At 47.7% G+C, this 19,902-nt stretch overlaps 1 protein-coding gene across 1 annotated transcript in view; it reads left to right on the top strand.

Moving 5' to 3' along the window:
* Positions 1-926: 926 nt before the first annotated feature.
* Positions 927-19,902, top strand: part of LOC119957010 (adhesion G protein-coupled receptor E1-like) — a 75,946-nt gene continuing 56,970 nt past the window's right edge. Inside the window, exons 1-5 of the mRNA XM_038784592.1 lie at positions 927-945; positions 7,275-7,319; positions 12,868-12,933; positions 14,214-14,351; positions 19,664-19,755. Coding sequence (XP_038640520.1) covers positions 927-945; positions 7,275-7,319; positions 12,868-12,933; positions 14,214-14,351; positions 19,664-19,755 — 360 coding nt within the window. The remainder of the gene's footprint in view (positions 946-7,274; positions 7,320-12,867; positions 12,934-14,213; positions 14,352-19,663; positions 19,756-19,902) is intronic.

Raw genomic sequence — 19,902 nt, 5'->3', positions numbered from 1 at the left:
GAAAGCGCAGATTTAAAGTGATTTGCAAAAGAAGCCAATATGATGTGTGAAAAAGCTTTTTGCTGTCGAAGTCAATATTTTTCCCGTTTCTAGACTGTGATAGAAAGATTCAACAACGCTCTTTAAGAAAACAAAACAAAGCTTTATTTACGAATTACAGCTGCATGCAGAAATGGCTGAAACTTGAAGTCAGAGAGCAGTCAGTAAAAACTGCTGTTTCCTTCTCAAGTCCGCGCTTTCACAGAGAATCCGCTCAATATTTATACATTATCTGAATCAAGATTACGTGACTACAGCTTGGTCAGGAATTCGATCAGAAGTAAAAACATAAGCAATATCATAAAACAGGCGTCACCTTGCTGACCTTTCAGGACTCTGGGTCTCATACCATTATCTTGTCTTTTGATCGCATGTTTAAGAATCAGAGGAGACTTGCTCTGGCCCTATCTTGTCGTATTTAGACTGCTTTGGGTTATGACGAGTTAGTCTTATCAGAATTTACAGAGCCCAGGCATTTCGGAACAACTTGACCTTCTCTGATCTTATTCATGCTTTAGGTCATGCGAAGTCAGTTTTTCTTTCATTGTACCCAATAGTTGACCAGTTTTCCCAGCATGCCATTAATTACTTCATACAACATCACATTGCAACAGCGAGACGTTGCCAGGAAGTATGGTGGAGGCCGGTTCAATCGAGATTCAAGTGGGCATTGGATGATTGTTTGAATATAAACAATGGGCAGGGGTACGGGGGGGGGGGGGGGGGGGGGGGGGGGGGGGGGCAGGGGGGAAAGGCAGGGGAATGGACGCCAAGTCATGGTGTTTGTTTGGAGAGCTGGTGCAGACATGATGGGCCGAATGGACTCCTTCTGTACCCTGAGAATTCTGTGATTCTGTGTTATGACAGTGCCACCTCCTGGGCCAGGGATGACTGCAGAGATAAAGGGTAATGAGTTGAATGATCTAAAAAATGGATTAGGACAAGGTGGTGCTCTTTGAGATTCTTATTATCAGGACGGATGTCGTCGTGTTCACAAAGTCCACAGAAGCTAAGTTCAATAACAAAGCTAACATTTATTACACCACTGATTGAAGCTCGGCCACTTACTCCTTTCGCAAGCAATAATCTAGTAATCTACAATCTACTAACACTAGTCTCTACACTCTATCTATACCTGCACTCTGCACTCTCTGGACCTCTCCTCTCCAGCCCTCTCCCAGAAGCCTGAGAGTCAGTTCTGCATCTAGCTCCATCTAGTGGTCAATTATGATAGTACATTAACCCTTTATATTCTAGATATTTTACATAATGTCGCAGACAACAGGGACCGTTGGCTGATTCCAAAGATCATCACAGTTGAGGGAGTGCAAAGATGCTAAAGAGTAAATGTTCCACTTCTTTGCGCTCAAAGTAGTGATCGTGACAGCAATAACATAGAACATAGAACATAGAACAGTACAGCACAGAACATGCCCTTCGGCCCTCGATGTTGTGCCGAGCAATGATCACCCTACTCAACCCCACGTATCCACCCTATACCCGTGACCCAACAACCTTACTTTTAAGGACACTAAGGGCAATTTATCACGGCCAATCCACCTAACCCGCACATCTTTGGACTGTGGGAGGAAACGAGAGCACCCGGAGGAAACCCACGCACACACGTTGGGCAGCCACTGGCCTTGGGATTCCCTCCATTATTTTTAACAAACGGAATATTATGATGACCATGAAACCCCGGCCGGTTGCCATTGAAAACCCATCTGGTTCGCTGATGTCCTTCTGGGAAGGAACTCTGCTGCCCTTGCCCGGTCTGGCCTACATGTGACTCCAGACTCACAGCAATGCGGTTGACTCTCAACGGCGCTTCTGAAATGGCCGAACGAGACACTCAGTTTTTAAAAAAAAATGTATTTGTTCAAAGTTTTCAATAAGTTTACAAAACCCTCCAAAATGGAAAATAATACAAAGAAAAAAGGGCAACATGCCAACAGAACAGAACCACTTAACCCTCTAAACGATAAACAGTTTAGCAAATTAACACCCAATTCAAAACAGGATAGAGCATGCGCCCCGTACAAAAAGGAAAATAAATCACACACCCCCCCCCCCCCCCCCCCCCCCGCCCCCCCCCCCCCCCCCCCCAGGGTTGCTGCTGCTGTTTTTTTTTAATATTAAGGTTTTGCAAAATTTTCCATATTAAATAGTAATAATCTTAACACAGCAAATTAGTGAACATTAACCTAGTGCGTAAAGAGAATATAGATCAGCAATCCACTAGATGTTACCCCACGCGCCTCAATCCTCCCACCCCCTCCCATCGGGGCACTCACCCCCCCCCCACCTCTGTCTGCCCCCCCCCCCCCCCGCCCCGCCATGGGTCGCTGCCACTGCTGAGGTGTTAATTCTCCCCGCAGAGTCAGAAGTCAGCGGACGGTATTGTGCCCCCCTCTCAACAGCGGCAGCTCTGTACCCTTGGCAAAGTTATTTACATGCATATGCAGGCATCCGTTCGTGGTGTTGTCCCTTGCTTCTTCCGGACGGATTTCGCTGACGTTGTCGTCTCGTGCGAACTTCTGCTTCCCCATTTTCTCTGTTCCTGTGGATGCCAAGTTTGTAAACGTTTCCCTGCCTCCCCCCTCCCCTTCCCTGGCTCTCCTCTATTGTTCCCTGTCTCTCCCCTCTGCCCCCCTCCACTCCCCCCTTCTGCCCTCCACCACCCCCCCCCCCCCCCCCGCCCCTCCCAGCCCTGTGGTTCGCCTTTCCTTCCTCTTAGACCCCCCCCCCCAGGGAGGCAAAGGCAAGGATGTCCGCCCTCCTCCCCAGGAATAGATCTGGCTGGTCTGAAACCCCGAAGACCGCCACTTTCGGGCATGGCTCCACCCTCACCCCCACCACTTTAGACATAGCCTCGAAGAAGGCTGCCCAGTACCCCGCAAGTCTGGGGCAAGACCAGAACATGTGGGAGTGGTTGGCCGGGCCTCTTTGGCACCGTTCACATCTGCCCTCCGCCTCCGGGAAGAACCTACTCATACGGTTTCTTGTTAAGTGGGCTCTATGTACCACTTTTAGTTGCGTCAGGCTGAGCCTTGCGCACGTGGAGGTGGAGTTGACCCTATGCAGTGCTTCGCTCCAGAGTCCCCACCCTATCTCAATCCCCAGGTCATCCTCCCATCTCTTTCTTGTTGCGTCCAGTACGGTGTCGTCCCTTTCTACCAGTCGGTCGTGCATGTCGCTACAGTTTCCTTTATCTAGGATGCTTGCGTCCAGTAACTCTTCCAGTAATGTCTGTCGTAGCGGTTGTGGGTACGTCCTTGTCTCCTTTTGTAGGAAGTTTTTTAATTGCAGGTACCTTAGCTCGTTCCCCCTGGCTAGCTGGAATTTCGCTGTCAGTTCGCCCAGTGATGCGATCCTGCCGTCCGTGTATAGGTCCCTGACTGTCAGTGTCCCTCTGTCCTGTACCCACCGTTTGAAGGTGGCGTCAGTCAGCGCTGGCGTGAACCTATGGTTGTTGCAGATGGGAGCCTTGTCCGACATTTTGGTCAGGCCAAATTGCTGCCGTAGTTGGTTCCAGGATTGGAGGGTGGCTATCACCACCGGGCTGCTGGAGTGTTGTTTGGGTGAGGATGGGAGTGCACGAGACACTCAGTTCAAGGCCAATTAGGGATGGGCAATAAATTCGAGCCCGACTAACGATGCCCACATCAAAATTATTTTGGGCGGGGGGGTGGGGGGGGGGGGGGGGGGGGGGGGGGGGGGGGGGAGTGCAGTCACCTTAAACGCGACATCTGCTTACTGGCTGGTGGGAAATTTCCCCTTGTGTCCAGATAATCTGTTCGTGGTCCGAAATACTGCCCCCCACTGTAAGGTGAACAATTCTCCTGTCTCTCCCGTAACTGGAGTTCTGCAGCAGCCCGGTCGTTCTGCTCGTCACCCCCTCCCTCTCTAACATCTGCCGTATTCTTAATAATTCAGCAGGAACCGCGTGCATGGTGGTAAGCTGGCTTTGCAGAAAGTCGAACGTGCATAACAGCAGTTCAGGTTTTTTTTTTAAATTTTAAACTTAAGTAGCTCCTAATAATAGAGCCAGCTGCTCGAAGCACACTGAATTGGCTTTAGAGAAGTGGATAAGGCGCCCCTTTGCAACAGTCAGTTTTGGCAGCGCCGTCCGTGTGGTCATCTTCCTTTTTCCAGGCAGTCAGCAGGATATTTCTGAGCCAGGGTGCATTATCATTACTCTTCTGAGACTAAATGCCGTGCTCTAACCACTCGGGGATATGAGGCAGCAACCTTTGATGAAGACATTTCCCTTCTCACCCCCCCCCCCCCCTCCCTTAACCAGAGGGATGTCAGACGGGTCACGTTCCGGAAGCCCCCTCCATTACCAATCGGACCTGTGGTGTTCTTTGTGTTGTTAATTTAAGGATGGTTGGGGCAGTGTTCACAAAGACCACAAATAGCTTTTAACTTGAACAAAGCTCTAAATTTATTAACACAACTTAATTGGATTTGACACGTACTCCTATATGATACACAGTTGATAACAAACATATAATCTACACTCATCCACTTCTAATCTCTGCACTATTACATTAACTATGATCTGCTCTCACTCACACTATCTTTCCTTCAGTCTGTCATCTAGCTTTCTCTTCAATTGCTCACCCACAAGGCTTAGCATCGATGCCTTGTATCTACATATGTACACCTAGCTCCCTCTAATGGTTGATTTAGACATTGCATGAACCCTTACAGTTCTTTACAGTTATGATAATGTCACAGGATCCGCTCCAAGTTTCCGAATTGGTGCAATTTGCAACCTGCTTCACCCGTTCAAACTCCGAGGCTGACTTCTTTTATCCCTCAGGGTGTTAGAATCCACATTACCACCCAATTCTCCATTGCAAAAAATAAAATCCTCCTTTTGAAACTCCAGGTCATGTGACCATTCGAATTAGGAGCGAGAGGAGGCCACTCGGCCCCTCCAACCAGCTCCGCCATTCAATAAGATCGTGGCTGATCTGATTGTAACATCAACCCGACATTCGTGCTGACCGCCCCCCCCCCCCTCCCCCCTCCCCCCCCCCCCCCTCCCCCGATAACCTTTCACCCCTTTGTTGATCAAGAATCAATCTCAGCTCAGCCTTATGTTATGGGCCAGGGTTTCGAGAACCCCAAAGTGTATCATGGAGTTCACCTGACCCACAACTTTTAATAGATTGTGGTATGGGGAGCACACGGCCCACTCTTCAGGTGTGGTACAGCAGAAATAGAAAAGTAATTTTTAAAGCAAAACAATGTTTATTCTATGAACTCAAGTTAACCTTTTTGAAACATACAGTGAACATCTTAGCAAACATCAATTCAAATACAACCCCCAAAGACTACAACACTAAGTAATCCTTAATAACCTCCCAAACAAAATCCAGAAGACAGAAGAAACACCTTTTAACAGAAGCACATCAGGTTTACATTCACTACTGAGAACATTTATAATTCTGAATTCACCAAATGATCAAGAGATAGTCTTTTGATGGCAGAAAGAATAGCAGTATACCTGCTTTGTCTGGCTTCAGCTCCAACACTGAAAACGAAACTAAAACACACCCTGCAGCAAACAGCCTAAAACAAAAGTAAAAAAGCTGACAGACAGCCCAGCTCCACCCACACTCTGACATCACTGATACACACCCACTTCTTAAAGGTACATTTCATAAACACCCATTTCTTAAAGGTACTCTTGCATGACACTTAAAAATATTCTAAGACTCTGCACCCACGGCCTTTTGAGGAAGAGAGTTCCAGAGACTCACGACCCTCTGAGAGAAAGTAATTCTCCCCATCTGCATCTTAAATGAAATGAAATGAAATGAAAATCGCTTATTGTCACGAGTAGGCTTCAATTAAGTTTCTGTGAAAAGCCCCTAGTCGCCACATTCTGCCGCCTGTTCGGGGAGGCCGGTACGAGAATTGAACTGTGCTGCTGGCCTGCCTTAGTCTGCTTTAAAAGCCAGCGATTTAGCCCAGTGAGCTAAATCAGCCCCTGGCGACCCCTTATTTTTAAACAGTGTCCGCCTCCCCCCCCCCCCCCCCCGAGTTCTAGATTCTCCCACAAGAGGATCTGCCCCCACAACCCAAAGATGTGCAGGCTAGGTGGATTGGCCATTGGAAAAAATTAATTGGGTACTCTAAATTTATATATTTTTTTTAAATAGATGATCGGGTCACCATGGTTTGAGGGACTGTCCCATTGCGGGGTGGGGGCGGGGGAGCGTTCCCAACACTGCCCTGAAGATGTGGGGAGGAACCACAATGATTGTGGAGGGGAGGGAGGGGGTGCGTTATCCATTTCCATGGTGTCATAATATACACCAGTATATCATGGTGCAGACACACACTGATGGACACACACAGGGGCCAATCAACATGTACAAACACCGCAGCCAATCACCAGTTTGAATACACACACTATAAAGGCAGAGGGCACCACGGTTCCCGCTCATTCTGGGTGCTGCCTCTCAGTGGAACAAGAACTAATCCAGCCCAGCACGGACTCACACCACGTACTGAGAGAATCAACTGGTTCGGACAGGCACAGGTCTCTAGTTAAACTAGCATCGTTTTAAACCCACAGTTCTCGTATGTCGATTAGTTCATAGTTAGTGAATAAAATAGAGTTGAACCTTCCTCAGTGTTGGTGACATATGTTAACCTCGCAAGTCTACATCATCCAACACTTCACGTGGGGCGGAAGCCTATTGTTAGCCCAGATTGGGGTGCACTGAGAATCTGGGGGTGCGGTTTGCACCGTCATTCTGGCGAGTGAGGCCTGAGCCACGGAAATCAGGGTGCCATCTTTAAAGGGTGCCCCGATCTGAACAAATACATAAACTCCCCCCCCCCCACAGATATGGAGGACCCCCCCCCCCAACCCACAAGCAAGGGTTGACCCCCCTCCACCATACAGTGATCGGGCATACCCCCCACAGGTGTAGACCCTCCCCAGCCCCCCCACCCCCATCACAGGTGGCCCTCCCCAGCCCCCCCCCCCCTCCCCCATCACAGGCATCATTCCTTCCTCCTCCCAGGCATTAGGGGACACCCCTGCCCTCCCAAACACGAGGGAAACCCCATCAATTGGCTTCCCAGAGGGTCCATCCCTGGCAGTGCCAAGCCGACACTGCCAGGCGGGCACTGGCAGGTTGGGACTGGCAGGGTGGCACCCCTTGGGTTACACATAAAAGGTTTGACAGATGTCCTTTTGTCTTTTGCAGTGGTGGTCTGGATTCAGCACACAGCGTGTTCCGGTCAATTTACTGGTGAGTACAAATCCAGAAATTAGGAACATAAAGTGAAAATGCTGCGAGGAGCACAGATTCCGTTCATTCATTAACCTTCCATTTCAGGGCTGGATGGAAGAGATTCATTGTCCATAACTCTCCTGCCTGACGCAGGAACTTGGGAATGATTCTGTGGGAGGCTGTTTGACTTGTGCTTAAAGATGAACACACTCCGTGAGGCTTCGCGGCCATTTTGATGGCCAAGCGGGAAACCATAAAATCGCCCAAAAGATGGATAAAGTAACTTAATGCAAATAGTTTAAACACGTGTCTTGGCCACAGCTCAGTGGGCGGCAGTCTTTCTTTGAGGTCAATCGATTGTGGAATGAAGTCTCGCTCCGGAGACGTAACCTCGGCTGACAATGCAATGCACCGCTGAGTTTGTACTATGTTTTGGACAAGACACGAAACAGTCTGTACTGTCTTATTTGATCCAAAAGACCCTAGGCGCGATTCTCCGTTGCCCGACGCCGATACCGTAATCGGCAATCGGGCGGAGAAACGACTCCGACGTCCAAATCGGGGCCGGCAGTGGTTTGACGCCTGTCAGCCATGCTCCGCGCCCTCTGAAATGGCGTCATCGCATTGCCGCGCCGTTGCAATGTCATTGGCGCATCATCGGCAGGCCCTCCCGCGATGCTCCGGCCCCGACGGGCGGAGTTCCCGACGGCGCGGGACACGTGCGGTCTCAGCGGTCGGGAACCCGGGGATGGCGGCTGCGGACTGTGTCCAGCACTGTCACACTCGGCCGGGATCCGTACAGCTGGCTGGGGGTGCTTCCGTGAGGGCTGTGGGGCCTGGTGAGGGGGTGGCCAGGGAGTGGGCTGTGGGATCGCGGATGGCAGGTCGGTCTGGGTACGGCAGGCACCATATTGTATGGCGTGACCGCTGTAGGAGCGGCCAGGGTCCCGGCCATTCTCCGGGCATTTTCAGCACGGGACCTTCACCCGACGTCGCTGCTCGACCCTCACCAGTCCCGGAATCAGTGAGAGTTCGGCGCCCATCTGTCCGTCGTAGAACTCCCACGAATTCTCCGTTTGAGCCGGCACTTAACCACTGAAACGGAAAATCCAGCCCCCTGTGACACCAAGATTATGAGTATTAAGTCACATTGAAGTTCAGTAGGAGTTGAGTATTTGCAGATAAGCCCTCATTTGGACGGATGGATCCTTATGATGCCTCTGTGGAGGATTGGACGCAATACATTGAACGTTTGGGCTACGTTTTTCAGCTCAACGGAATAGAGGAGGAAGGGAAGAGAAAGACAATCCTTCTGATCACATGTGGGACCCAGGCCTAAACTTAACATGGCGCCTCGCATCCCCAAGCATGTCTGACTCCAAGTCACTCACTGAGATAGTTGAATTGGTGAAAACACGGTACCACCCGAAGCCACCAGTCATACCCCAGCGATTTAAGTTTAACTAAACTGGGTGAGCCCTTGGGGGAACGATTGTGACTTATCTTTCCAAGCTAAGACATATCGTGGAGCACTGCGACTTCGGAGCCACTCTCAACGATATGCTGCGGGACCGTTTGGTCTGCGGGGCAACTAATGAGGCCAGTCAAAGGAAGCTATTAGCAGAGGCAGATATAAATTTTCAGAAGGTGCTGGAGATAGCGTTGGCAACGGGGAGCGCTACGATGGGTGCACAGGAGATTCAGGGCGGGCAAAAATGGTGCAACACGCCACTTTGGGCGGGAAGCTGCAGTCGGAAGATGCGCCAGAAATGAAGATGTGATTTTAAAACGGGAAGCAAATGCAGTCACAAGTAGAGCGAGAAGATTTAACAGAGCCAATCAATCACTTACGATTGAAGAATAGGGTAATCACTCCTCTTAGGTTTAAAGAGGTTGAATGTTTTTTCTGCCACATAAACAGTCAATTCAGGCATCGATGTACAAGTAAGTCAAGTCTACCCAGTGACAGAGTTTGTTACACATCGCAAGTGTATAATGTGGAAGAGTCCAGTACTGCGGATTTAAATGTTCACTTATTGTTCAACGTGAAAGGGGGCAAAGATTGCTTGAACAGAGAAACAGCCTGCAGGGTCAACGGTTGACCCTTAAAGATCGATGTTGACACGGGAGCCTCTGCCATGGTGATGGGAGAACACACATTTCAATATTCCTAGCAGTTTACATTGAGTTTGAGGGGTACCGCAGCAAAACTAACAACTTACTCAGGAGAAGCCATCAAGGTGAATGGTACCACCACAGTGCCTGTAAGCACTCAGCAGCGGTCCGCTCAACCCCCATCAATAATACTGTCAGACCCAAGGGCTAATTCTTTTGGGCCGTGATTGGCCACTCAAGTTAAACTGCTTGGAGATCTTCTTGAAATGAAATGAAAAAGGAAATCGCTTATTGTCACGAGTAGGCTTCAATGAAGTTACTCTGAAAAGCCCCTAGTCGCCACATTCCGGCGCCTGTTCGGGGAGGCTGGTACGGCTGGTGTCGTCTTAGCACAGGGGAAGAGACTGCCTGAGTTAATGGAGATCTTTGAGGATCCGGAGTATTTGTCCATGTACCAGGAAGGGAGTTGCTCCAACTGAATTGCCCCATGCCAATCTGGGTGTATCTGAAGATGCTCGAGAGGGGTTATGTGTGGCAGCCTGGCATCGAACCCGACATTGGGAGTTTGGTGTAGAAGTGTGAACAGTGCCAAATGCAACAACGGTTGCCTGGTACATCCCCGCTGCACCTTTGGGACTAGCCGGGCCAGCCGTGGGTACGAGTTCCTGTTGGTTATGTGGGGCCAGCACCTGAGGAGATACCGGGTATAGTGATTTCTGTATAAAGCTCCTCAACGGAGGCACACCCGACAGAGGAGTTACACCACCCGTTAGTACCACCTGAAAGATTCGATTCATGGTGGACTGATTCCATGGGGTTTAATATTTTAATTATTGGTGACCAAGTATAATTATTATCGAGGTACAGAAGAACTTAGAGAGGGAGGAGTGTGGTGTTTGTTCCCTTTCTGGGGCGATCTGCCAAGAGGGTCACGTGACCCCGGTGACCAATCAAGGACCAGGGTGCAGGATCACCTGAGCAAACATGGGTTTCTGTACCTGTTCAATACAGTTGTAGTTGTTATTTACCTAACTGGTGAACAGGAAGTATTACACATGTTGAGGGACAGAGGACCTAGGGCTACATGTGCACCGATCATTGAAGGTGGCACAACATGCTGGGAGAGTAGTTAGCAAATAATATATTGTCTAGGACTTTATAAAGAAAGCTGTTCTATAGAAAAGTGTGATGAATCTTTTTTATAGATTGTGTTATTAAAAGCCTGGTTTAACATAGAGGCAGACTGTCTGCAAAAGGTGCAATTTTGTTATGATTGCTGGAGATTCCCTGGAGAGTATATCATTTCAGAGATTGTGTTCAGACTTAGGTAAGCAGGTCAGGGGATCTGAGTGGGATAAAGATGTAATTAATGGGAGGAGCCAGGTCTGTAGCAGGCAGTTTCACTTGTGGCTTTTTGCTGGGAGCTTTGAACTGAGCAGCAGCTTTTGCCAAAGGCTGTCAGGTTAAGCAGTAGTCTGACACAGGGGCTCTGCAGGCTGTTTCCTGACAGGATATCTCTCTCTCTCTCTCTCTCTGTTCAAGCAATCTTTCCAATTAATCTCTCTCCAGAGGACAGCAAGTAACCCTGTGTTTGCTAATCTTATTTACAAGTGGCCTTTGTTCTGTGATGGGTGTTGCATGATTGGAGATAGAAAATGTATCAGTTAGAAGTTAAAGTGTTTCCTTTTATCATTAAGAATTGTTTAGCTGTTAATTGTGAGCTATTTTCTATGATGTTAATGTAATTTAATCCTGCGTTAATAATTGAATTTGTTTTCGTATAACAGACCCCTATTTGTCAGTGGAATCACTGCTGGAGCAAAGTATTTTTTCCTCACAGTTTTACAAATTTGAAAAAAGTATTCGGGTTCTTGAAATGAAATGAAATTAAATTAAATGAAAATCGTTTATTGTCACAAGTAGGCTTCGAATGAAGTTACTGTGAAAAGCCCCTAGTCGCCACATTCCGGCGCCTGTTCGGGGAGGCTGGTACGGGAATTGAACCATGCTGCTGGCCTGCCTTGGTCTACTTTAAAAGCCAGTGATTTAGCCCAGTGCTTGTCTGGTATCCTAACAAATGTTGGGCTGTGGCCTGGGATCTTAATAAAGGCAGGGAGGTTATGCTCGATCAGGTTGCCACAACTGGAACAATACGTCCAGTTCTGGTCTCCGCACCTTGGGAAGGATGCGAGGGTCCTCGAGAGGTGGGGTGGGGGGGGAGGTCTATCAAAAAGGTTCCAGGGATAAGGGGGTTTTAGCTCCAAGGTTAGGTTGGAGAAGCTGAGATTGTTCTTCTTGAAGCAAAGAAGATTGAGGGGAGATTCGATAGAGGTGTAGAAGATTGCTGAAGGTTTAGATAGCGTAGATAAAGAGTTGTTCCTTTCAGAAAACAGTACAAGGATTAAGGAAGCATGGATATACTATCTTGGGCAAGAGATGCGGGGAATGCGAGGTAGAAATTCTTTACACGCCGAGTGTTAATGACTGGGAGCCCACCACCCACCAGAGCGGCAGAAACGGAGAACATCAATGACCTCAAAAGGAAACCAGATGGCACTCCAGGGAAATAAATAAGCAGGGATGCATTAAACATGCATTAGATCAATACGCTTGAGTTCCAGAGTGGGGCGTTGAACCTCATAACCAAGTTAACACTGTAAATTGTTTTAGATAACTGCTCATTTATTAACTGCATTGACCATTACTTCTGAGGAATTATTAGTTCGAGGAGATGGGTTCATAGTGCAACTTATTTGTGATAATTCTCAAGTTTGAATCTGTGAATGAATCGTTTACCAGGGACCCAGGTTTGATTTCAGCCTTGGGTGACTGTCTGGTGTGAAGTTTGCATGTTCTTCCTGTGTCTGTGGGATACACAGAACATAGAACATTACAGCGCAGTACAGGCCCTTCGGCCCTCGATGTTGCGCCGTCCTGTGAAACCCCTCTAAAGTCCCTCTACACTATTCCCTTATCGTCCATATGCCTATCCAATGACCATTTGAATGCGTTTAGTGTTGGCGAGTCCACTACTGTTGCAGGCAGGGCATTCCACGCCCTTACTACTCTCTGAGTAAAGAACCTACCTCTGACATCTGTCCTATATCTATCTCCCCTCAATTTAAAGCTATGTCCCCTCGTGCTGGACATCACCATCCGAGGAAAAAGGCTCTCAATGTCCACCCTATCTAATCCTCTGATCATCTTGTATGCCTCAATTAAGTCACCTCTTAACCACGTCCTTCCTATAATGTGGCGACCAGAACAAGTAAAAGATGTAACACAAATCAGCGACGCTTGAGGGGGAAATGCAGGAAATGTTAGAGGTACCTCCTTTACGATACTCAGTTATCAATCACTGTTTTCTCTTTCCTCTCTTGTTTGTGACTGTTTCTTTCTTAGTCTCATATTAATCCATGTTCTCTTCCCTTTTATTTTGTATTTATCCTAGAGTATGATGTCGGTTATGATTATCTATCTGACTCTTTTGGTGATGGTTCTACATATGGTATATCCGGTAAGAAAGCATTTCCTCAACTTCATTCATGACTCTCTCAATGACTGTACCATAACTGAATTTGTTTCTGACCAATGCTCAGCTGACAGAACCATAGAATCCCTATGGTGCAGAAGGAGGCCATTTGGCCCATCGAGTCTGCACCGACCCTCTGAAAGAAATGAAAAAGGAAAATCGCTGATTGTCACGAGTAGGCTTCAAAGGAAGTCACTGTGAAAAGCCCCCAGTCGCCACATTCCGCGCCTGTTCGGGGAGGCTGGTACGGGAAAGAGCACCCTAACCTAGGCCGACTCCCCTACCCTATCCCCGTAACCCCACCTAACCTGCATACCTTTGTTCACTTAGGGGCAATTTAGCGTGGCCAATCCACCTAACCCGTGCACCCTTGGTCTGTGGGAGGAAATCGGAGCACCAGGCGGAAACCTACGCAGACACGGGGAGAACGTGCAAACTCCACACTAGACAGTCACCCAAGGCCAGAATCAAACCTGGGTCCCTGGCGCTGAGAAGCTGCAGTGCTAACCACTGTGCCACCATGCCGCCCCAAAACATTAAAGTATCAATAAAGTAACACTGAAGCATTTTGGTCCATTTGCTTGGAAATCTGAACTAATCGTGATTGTGCCATCCATTGGGCCGGTGTCTTTGGACCGGCGACGTCTGGTGTTTCCGAACGTGCCGGGGAGGGGATGGACCAATCAGTGCGGCCGGAAGTAAAATCATGATTGAGGCTAATCAACAAGGTGGTTGTCAGTGGAGGAAACCGTGTGTGTGTGGGAGAAACTCTGGAACCAGCTCGAGTTGGGTCCCAGGCGTTGTTGCATCAAAATCAAGAGCTTTGCCTCAGGAAGCGAATGTCTAAGGAAGAATCATCCGGAAGCATGTAGGCCAGTTAGGAGGGCGGGAGTTGTCCCAGCAGCCAGTATGGCCACCTGAAACCACGTTGCCAGCAGGAAACGGTGTTGACCATCCAAGCGGTGAAGTACCGGACTTGCACGTGACAGGCGAGTCTGTCGTCCCCATGGAAACGGATGAAGCTGGATTACCTGCACCCGAGGAGAAGTCGGGTCTAGGGGTTTCGGCATAAAGCTCCCCAGCGGAGGCACGCCCAAAAGAGGAGTATTTATCCCCCACCTCCCCCTCAATGTCACAAAAATAGTTGTATGCCAGTCGCAGTTAAACTCGCTGTTTATGAGATGAAAAAAGCAGGGGAGAGGCAATAATTAAAGTGTGCTCTCAAACCAAATGGATTTTTTTGATGATTTTGCTTCCTACTGCAGGTGACGAAGATTTGGATCCAAAGTGTGGCCCTCATACACAGCACCATACAGCATATGGAGATTTCTATTGCACGTGTGAGGAAGGATATATCCCAACTTCAGGGAAAACTTTCTTTACCGATGGGACTGGATGTAGAAGTAAGGACATTTATTCTTGAGAACTCTGGGCGCAAGGGTGTGGTTTGCGAAGATTTTCAAACATTCAGAGATACAAGTAATGCAAACACAAGGGTTCTGCCATGGGCTTGCACTTTTAAGAAATGTTTTTGTCTTAGCACATGGCTTCAGTGATGTCATTGTGTGGGCGGAGCTGGGCTGTGGCTCTGTGAGTTGTACTTTAGCTTCGCCTTTGGACCGGTTTGAACTGCACAGGTTGAAATAAGTGTTTTTCTCTATCTTCATTTTAAAAGCTGTTGGCAGACTATTTCATAACTGAAAAGAGATAATTGCTTTCTGGAAGGAATTCAAACCTTCTGTTTGAAAAGGGGAACAGAGTATCATGAACAAGTTTTTCACCAGTGAGAAGGCCGTGTGCTGGGCCAAGCCTTTGAAAAGGGGTTTCTGGTTCATCTTGGATTTTGCTATTGAATTGGAACAGTTACGGGGGGACTTCATTAAGGGTTGTACATAGATTATTGCAACTGTGTGGGATTTTAATGTTCGGAATGGATAAAAATTCTTGCTGTGTGTGTTTCTACAAATGTTAACTCAGTTCTTAGAACAAAGCTTGTTTTTTGATTACAAGTGCCAAAGAACTCTGTTGAATAACACCTGAAAGTTTGGCTCTTGTGCTCATCCTAGCCAACTTCAATAAACAGTTAAAGGTTAAGTGAACTCCATAATATACTTTGGTGTTTTTTAAAACCCTGGCCCATAAAATAATAGAAAATTAACACACCAAGCTAGCTTTCCCAGCTCATGGTGTTGGGTTTGACGTTGGAAGCATTGCTGCACTAATCATTTAAATCTTGGCTGGTGTGTGGTCAACTCCATTTCTCCAGCTCTCCACCAAATCCCTTGATGCCCTTCTCTTTTTTTATTTATTTTTATTTTTTATAAATTTAGAATGCCCAATTCATTTTTTTTCAATTAAGGGGTGATGAACCATAAATCGAACGCGAGACGAGTTGCTGTACAAAAGTTAGGCTTTAATAAGCTAGAAGTTAGCCCTGCGGTCAACTACTGTAAATGGACGACCGCCGGGCGTTCTGGGTATTTATGCCTCGCTCTGGAGGCGGGGTTAACTCAGCCTCTCGACCAATCGGGGAGCCGTCACATGACTGGTCTCAACCAATCGGTCGAGAGGCACATGACCGACCAGGACCAATGGTAAGCCAGTGTTCTGCACCAATGGCAGACAGCTATGCAAATCATACCACCACATTGGGCAATTTAGTGTGGCCAATCCACTTGCCCTGCACATCTTTGGGTTGTGGGGGCGAAACCCATGCAGACACGGGGAGAATGCGCAAACTCCACACGGACAGTGACCCAGGGCCGGGACTCAGAGCCATGAGGCTGCAGGGCTAACCCACTACATCACCGTACTGCCCTGATACCCTTATCTAACGAAAATCTATCAACCCCAGCCTTCAGATCCCCAATTGCCCCCCAGCAAGTGAGGGGGCAAATTCTAGATTTCGGTAGGGAAGATGCTCCCTTGATCTCTCTACTCAGTGGGTTGTGTTCAGTCGGTGAAAAGTGAAACTCGACCCGAATACTCTTCTTGATAATGGGTTTTATTCACAGAATTTAATGTGTTTGCTTGTGGATCTGTCTCTTGTTCAAGCGTTCTCTCAAAAGAGTTTCAGTGGAGACTTTGGCACAAAGCGTGTTGCATACAGCATTCTGCACAACCATTGACTAAGATGGTTATATACAGCTGTTTCCTAGCTTGCTCCCGCAGTGTCCCAACAGTCCCCCTATTTTTACTCCGATGAGCAATCAATAAAATGAATTAACTAATTAACAGCCCCTTAAAGGGGCTCTGTAGCAGAAAGACACAAACCTTACGGGGAAAGTTAACAAATGAATTGGGAATGTCACTTCTAAGGATGACGATGCAGTCCAGCCCCCGGGAGCCCGCCACCTCGCAGAAGCGCTCAAGCACGATGGCAGACACCTCTCCAGGGAAACCCAGACGCGAACGTAACCACGGAGTCGGGCAGAATGGTCTCCTCAATCGCCCGCTGACTGGACTTGTTGATTCCCACCTTGGCCGGGCCAAAATGGAGAGCACATCTGATTCCACCAGCCCCCCCCCCCACCCACAATGCCTGTCTGCACAGTACTGGGTGATCAAAGATCAGGAACGTTGGGCGCAAAACTGCAACCGGAAAGCGAGGTGCAGCCTATTCCCGAAAACCACAAAGCGGCTGCAACCTGCCGCAATTTAGGTAAACATGGAAGACGGACTACTCAAGGCCCACAGGAAATACGGGCAGCCTGGGAGTCCGTGAACCATCTTAGTCTATGGTTGTGCCGAACTGCTGTATGCAACACCCTTCGTGCCAAAGTCTCCACTGAAACTCTTTTGAGAGAACGCTTGAACAAGAGACAGATCAACAAACAAACACATTAAATTGAAGTGACAGAAGCTAAATTCATCTAATCAAATTAAAACATTGTTGTGGGAGCTGTGAAGGAGTCCAGCCCCTGTGGGACATGGAAAGTCTCTCTTTATACTTTATTGAACAATACTACACAAATGGTCAAATTAACAATAAATTAAAGTGCGAAGCGGACGGGACACTAACTAAAGAAAATGCCTCTCTTTCTACTGGTTTAATAACGTTGTTCAGTTGTCTCTGAATCATAAAGTTCATAGAATCCCCACAGTGCAGGAGGACACCATTCAGTCCCTCCGAAAGAGCACCCACATTGGCCCACTTCATCGCCCCATTCCTGCAACCCCGTAATCCGGAACCTGCACATCTTTGGACACTAAGGGGCAATTCAGCCTGGTTAATCCACCCAACCTGCACATCTTTGGACTGTGGGAGGAAACCGGAGCACTCGGAGGAAACCCACGCAGACAGGGGGAGAACATGCAAACTCCACACCGGACGGTCAGCGAAAGTCGAAGCCGGGTCCCTGGCGCTGAGAGGCGGCCGTGCTAACCACCCCGCCACCGCTTTCAGGGTTCGAGCCCCACTCCAAAACCTGAGAGCAAAAAGCAAGGCTGAAATTGCAGTGCAGTTCCGAGGGAGGACGACACTGTTGGAGGTGCTGCGTTTCGAATGAGTCATCAAACACAGCATATTCAGCAACAACAAAAGACTGATTATCTGTCTATTGTTACCACATGTGGAAAGTTTGCTGCATGGAAACTTGTCCGCGAGGTTTCCGATGCAACAAGCAATTGACAACATTTCAAAAAGTATTTAATTGGTTGTCAAGTGTTTTGACACAGCTGGCGGAGGTGAAAAGCTCAACAATTAACAGGCTGGCTTTCGTTTTCAAATTAAATCTCCATGACCTTGATTCCCCCACTTCGGAAAATAACATCTCCGTGTCTGCTCAGAACATCCATTTAATATCTTAAACACCTCAGACAGATCACCCCCTCAACCTCCTCAGCTCAAGGGGAATGTTGACCAAGTCAATGCCACCTGTTCTCATAGAATTAATCTGCTAAATCCCAGTAGAGCAGAGCAGAAAATCATTTTCATAATCTGATTAGTACAAAGATTTGGTCCGCCAGAGAAAAAATGGTGGAATTTCACACACAAATGTGAGGTTATCCATTTTGGTAGGAATAACAGCAAACGGGATTATTATTTAAACGATAAAATATTAAAGCATGCCGCTGTTCAGAGAGACTTGGGTGTGCTAGTGCATGAGTCACAGAAGGTTGGTTTACAAGTGCAACAGGTGGTTAAGAAGGCAAATGGAATTTTGTCCTTCATTGCTAGAGGGATGGAGTTTAAGACTAGGGAGGTTATGTTGCAATTGTATAAGGTGTTAGTGCGGCCACACCTGGAGTATTGTGTTCAGTTTTGGTCTCCTTACTTGAGAAAGGACGTACTGGCGCTGGAGGGTGTGCAGAGGAGATTCACTAGGTTAATCCCAGAGCTGAAGGGGTTGGATTATGAGGAGAGGTTGAGTAGACTGGGACTGTACTTGTTGGAATTTAGAAGGATGAGGGGGGATCTTATAGAAACATTTAAAATTATGAAGAGAATAGATAGGATAGATGCGGGCAGGTTGTTTCCACTGGCGGGTGACAGCAGAACTAGGGGGCATAGCCTCAAAATAAGGGGAAGTAGATTTAGAACTGAGTTTAGGAGGAACTTCTTCACCCAAAGGGTTGTGAATCTATGGAATTCCTTGCCCAGTGAAGCAGTTGAGGCTCCTTCATTACATGTTTTTAAGGTAAAGATAGATAGTTTTTTGAAGAATAAAGGGATTAAGGGTTATGGTGTTCGGGCCGGAAAGTGGAGCTGAGTCCACAAAAGATCAGCCATGATCTAATTGAATGGCGGAGCAGTCTCGAGGGGCCAGATGGCCTACTCCTGCTCCTAGTTCTTATGTTCTTATGTTCTTATGTTCTTAGGTGTTGGCCTGACCCTTGAACCCTCCCCCGCCACACCGTAACCCACCCCGCCTCCCGGGGCTGTACAACTCCAATGAAAGGGTGGGCACCAAAGGATCAGGTGGAGCTCAGTTGAACACACCCTTGTCCTATGTCTGGAAGTTGGGGGGGGATCAAGTCACAAGCCCAGGCATTTGAGATTATAATTGAAGCTAATACTTCAGAGCAGTGCTAAAATGTTGATGGTGGGGCCTTAAACTAAGACCCGGTTGATGTGTTGGGTACTCTGGATCCGTGGAGACTGCATTTACCTCAGCAGTAACACATACAGGCTACCAACACTTGTAATAGTACAACACTATTTTATTAAGCTAGAAACTGTTGAACATACTTTCACTGTGGGTCGACACTATGTTAGATTAAACTAAAGACCTATGCCTATCCTAACCAGTCTATGCACTCAGCACTTGGTGAAGATCTGTGCTACAAGCTCGTGCTCTGTCCTTCTGAGAGGCTGCATCCCGAATGAGCGGGAAAACTAGTGCCCTCTGGCTTTATAGTGAGTGTGCTCTAACTGGTGATCGGTGTTGTGTGTGTTGATTGGTCTTGCTGTATGTCAATCAGTGTGTGTGTCTGCACCATGATGTACTGGTGTATATTATGACACCGGTCAGACGGGTGTGAACGATCCCAAGGCCTTATTTCAAACGTGAGCAAAGTCGGTCTCCCTGGTATCCAGCCCAGCGTTGACCACTCAACCATCGGCTGAACAAATGAGATGACCTGGTCAGTTATTTTGCTCCTGTTTGTAGCAAGTGTGGCCGTCACAATGTCGACAGAACTTCCAAAGCTGTAGAACACTTTTTCAGAATATGGGTCAATGCATAAATCCAATTCCTTCTTCATTCAATTTCAGGAAATTTTTCGAAAATCATAGATGAGGTGGAAAACCTGGATACCTTCATCCATCAACTGCTCCCGAATGATTTATTCGCTTTGCCTGTGATGGTGAGTTATTGAAAGTTTCCCAGTATTCTATCTTCCAGGCCCCTCGCATCCTGGTAATTGACTGGCTGGTGCTGGAAGTGTTCAACATTGTTATGTTCCGACCAGGTGAGAGAGGGGGGAAGGATTCCTTCTCTTTTTCCCACACTT

Source organism: Scyliorhinus canicula, chromosome 25 (assembly GCF_902713615.1).
Source record: "Scyliorhinus canicula chromosome 25, sScyCan1.1, whole genome shotgun sequence".
NCBI lineage: Eukaryota > Metazoa > Chordata > Chondrichthyes > Carcharhiniformes > Scyliorhinidae > Scyliorhinus > Scyliorhinus canicula.
This window is presented reverse-complemented; position numbering and strand designations above follow the sequence as displayed.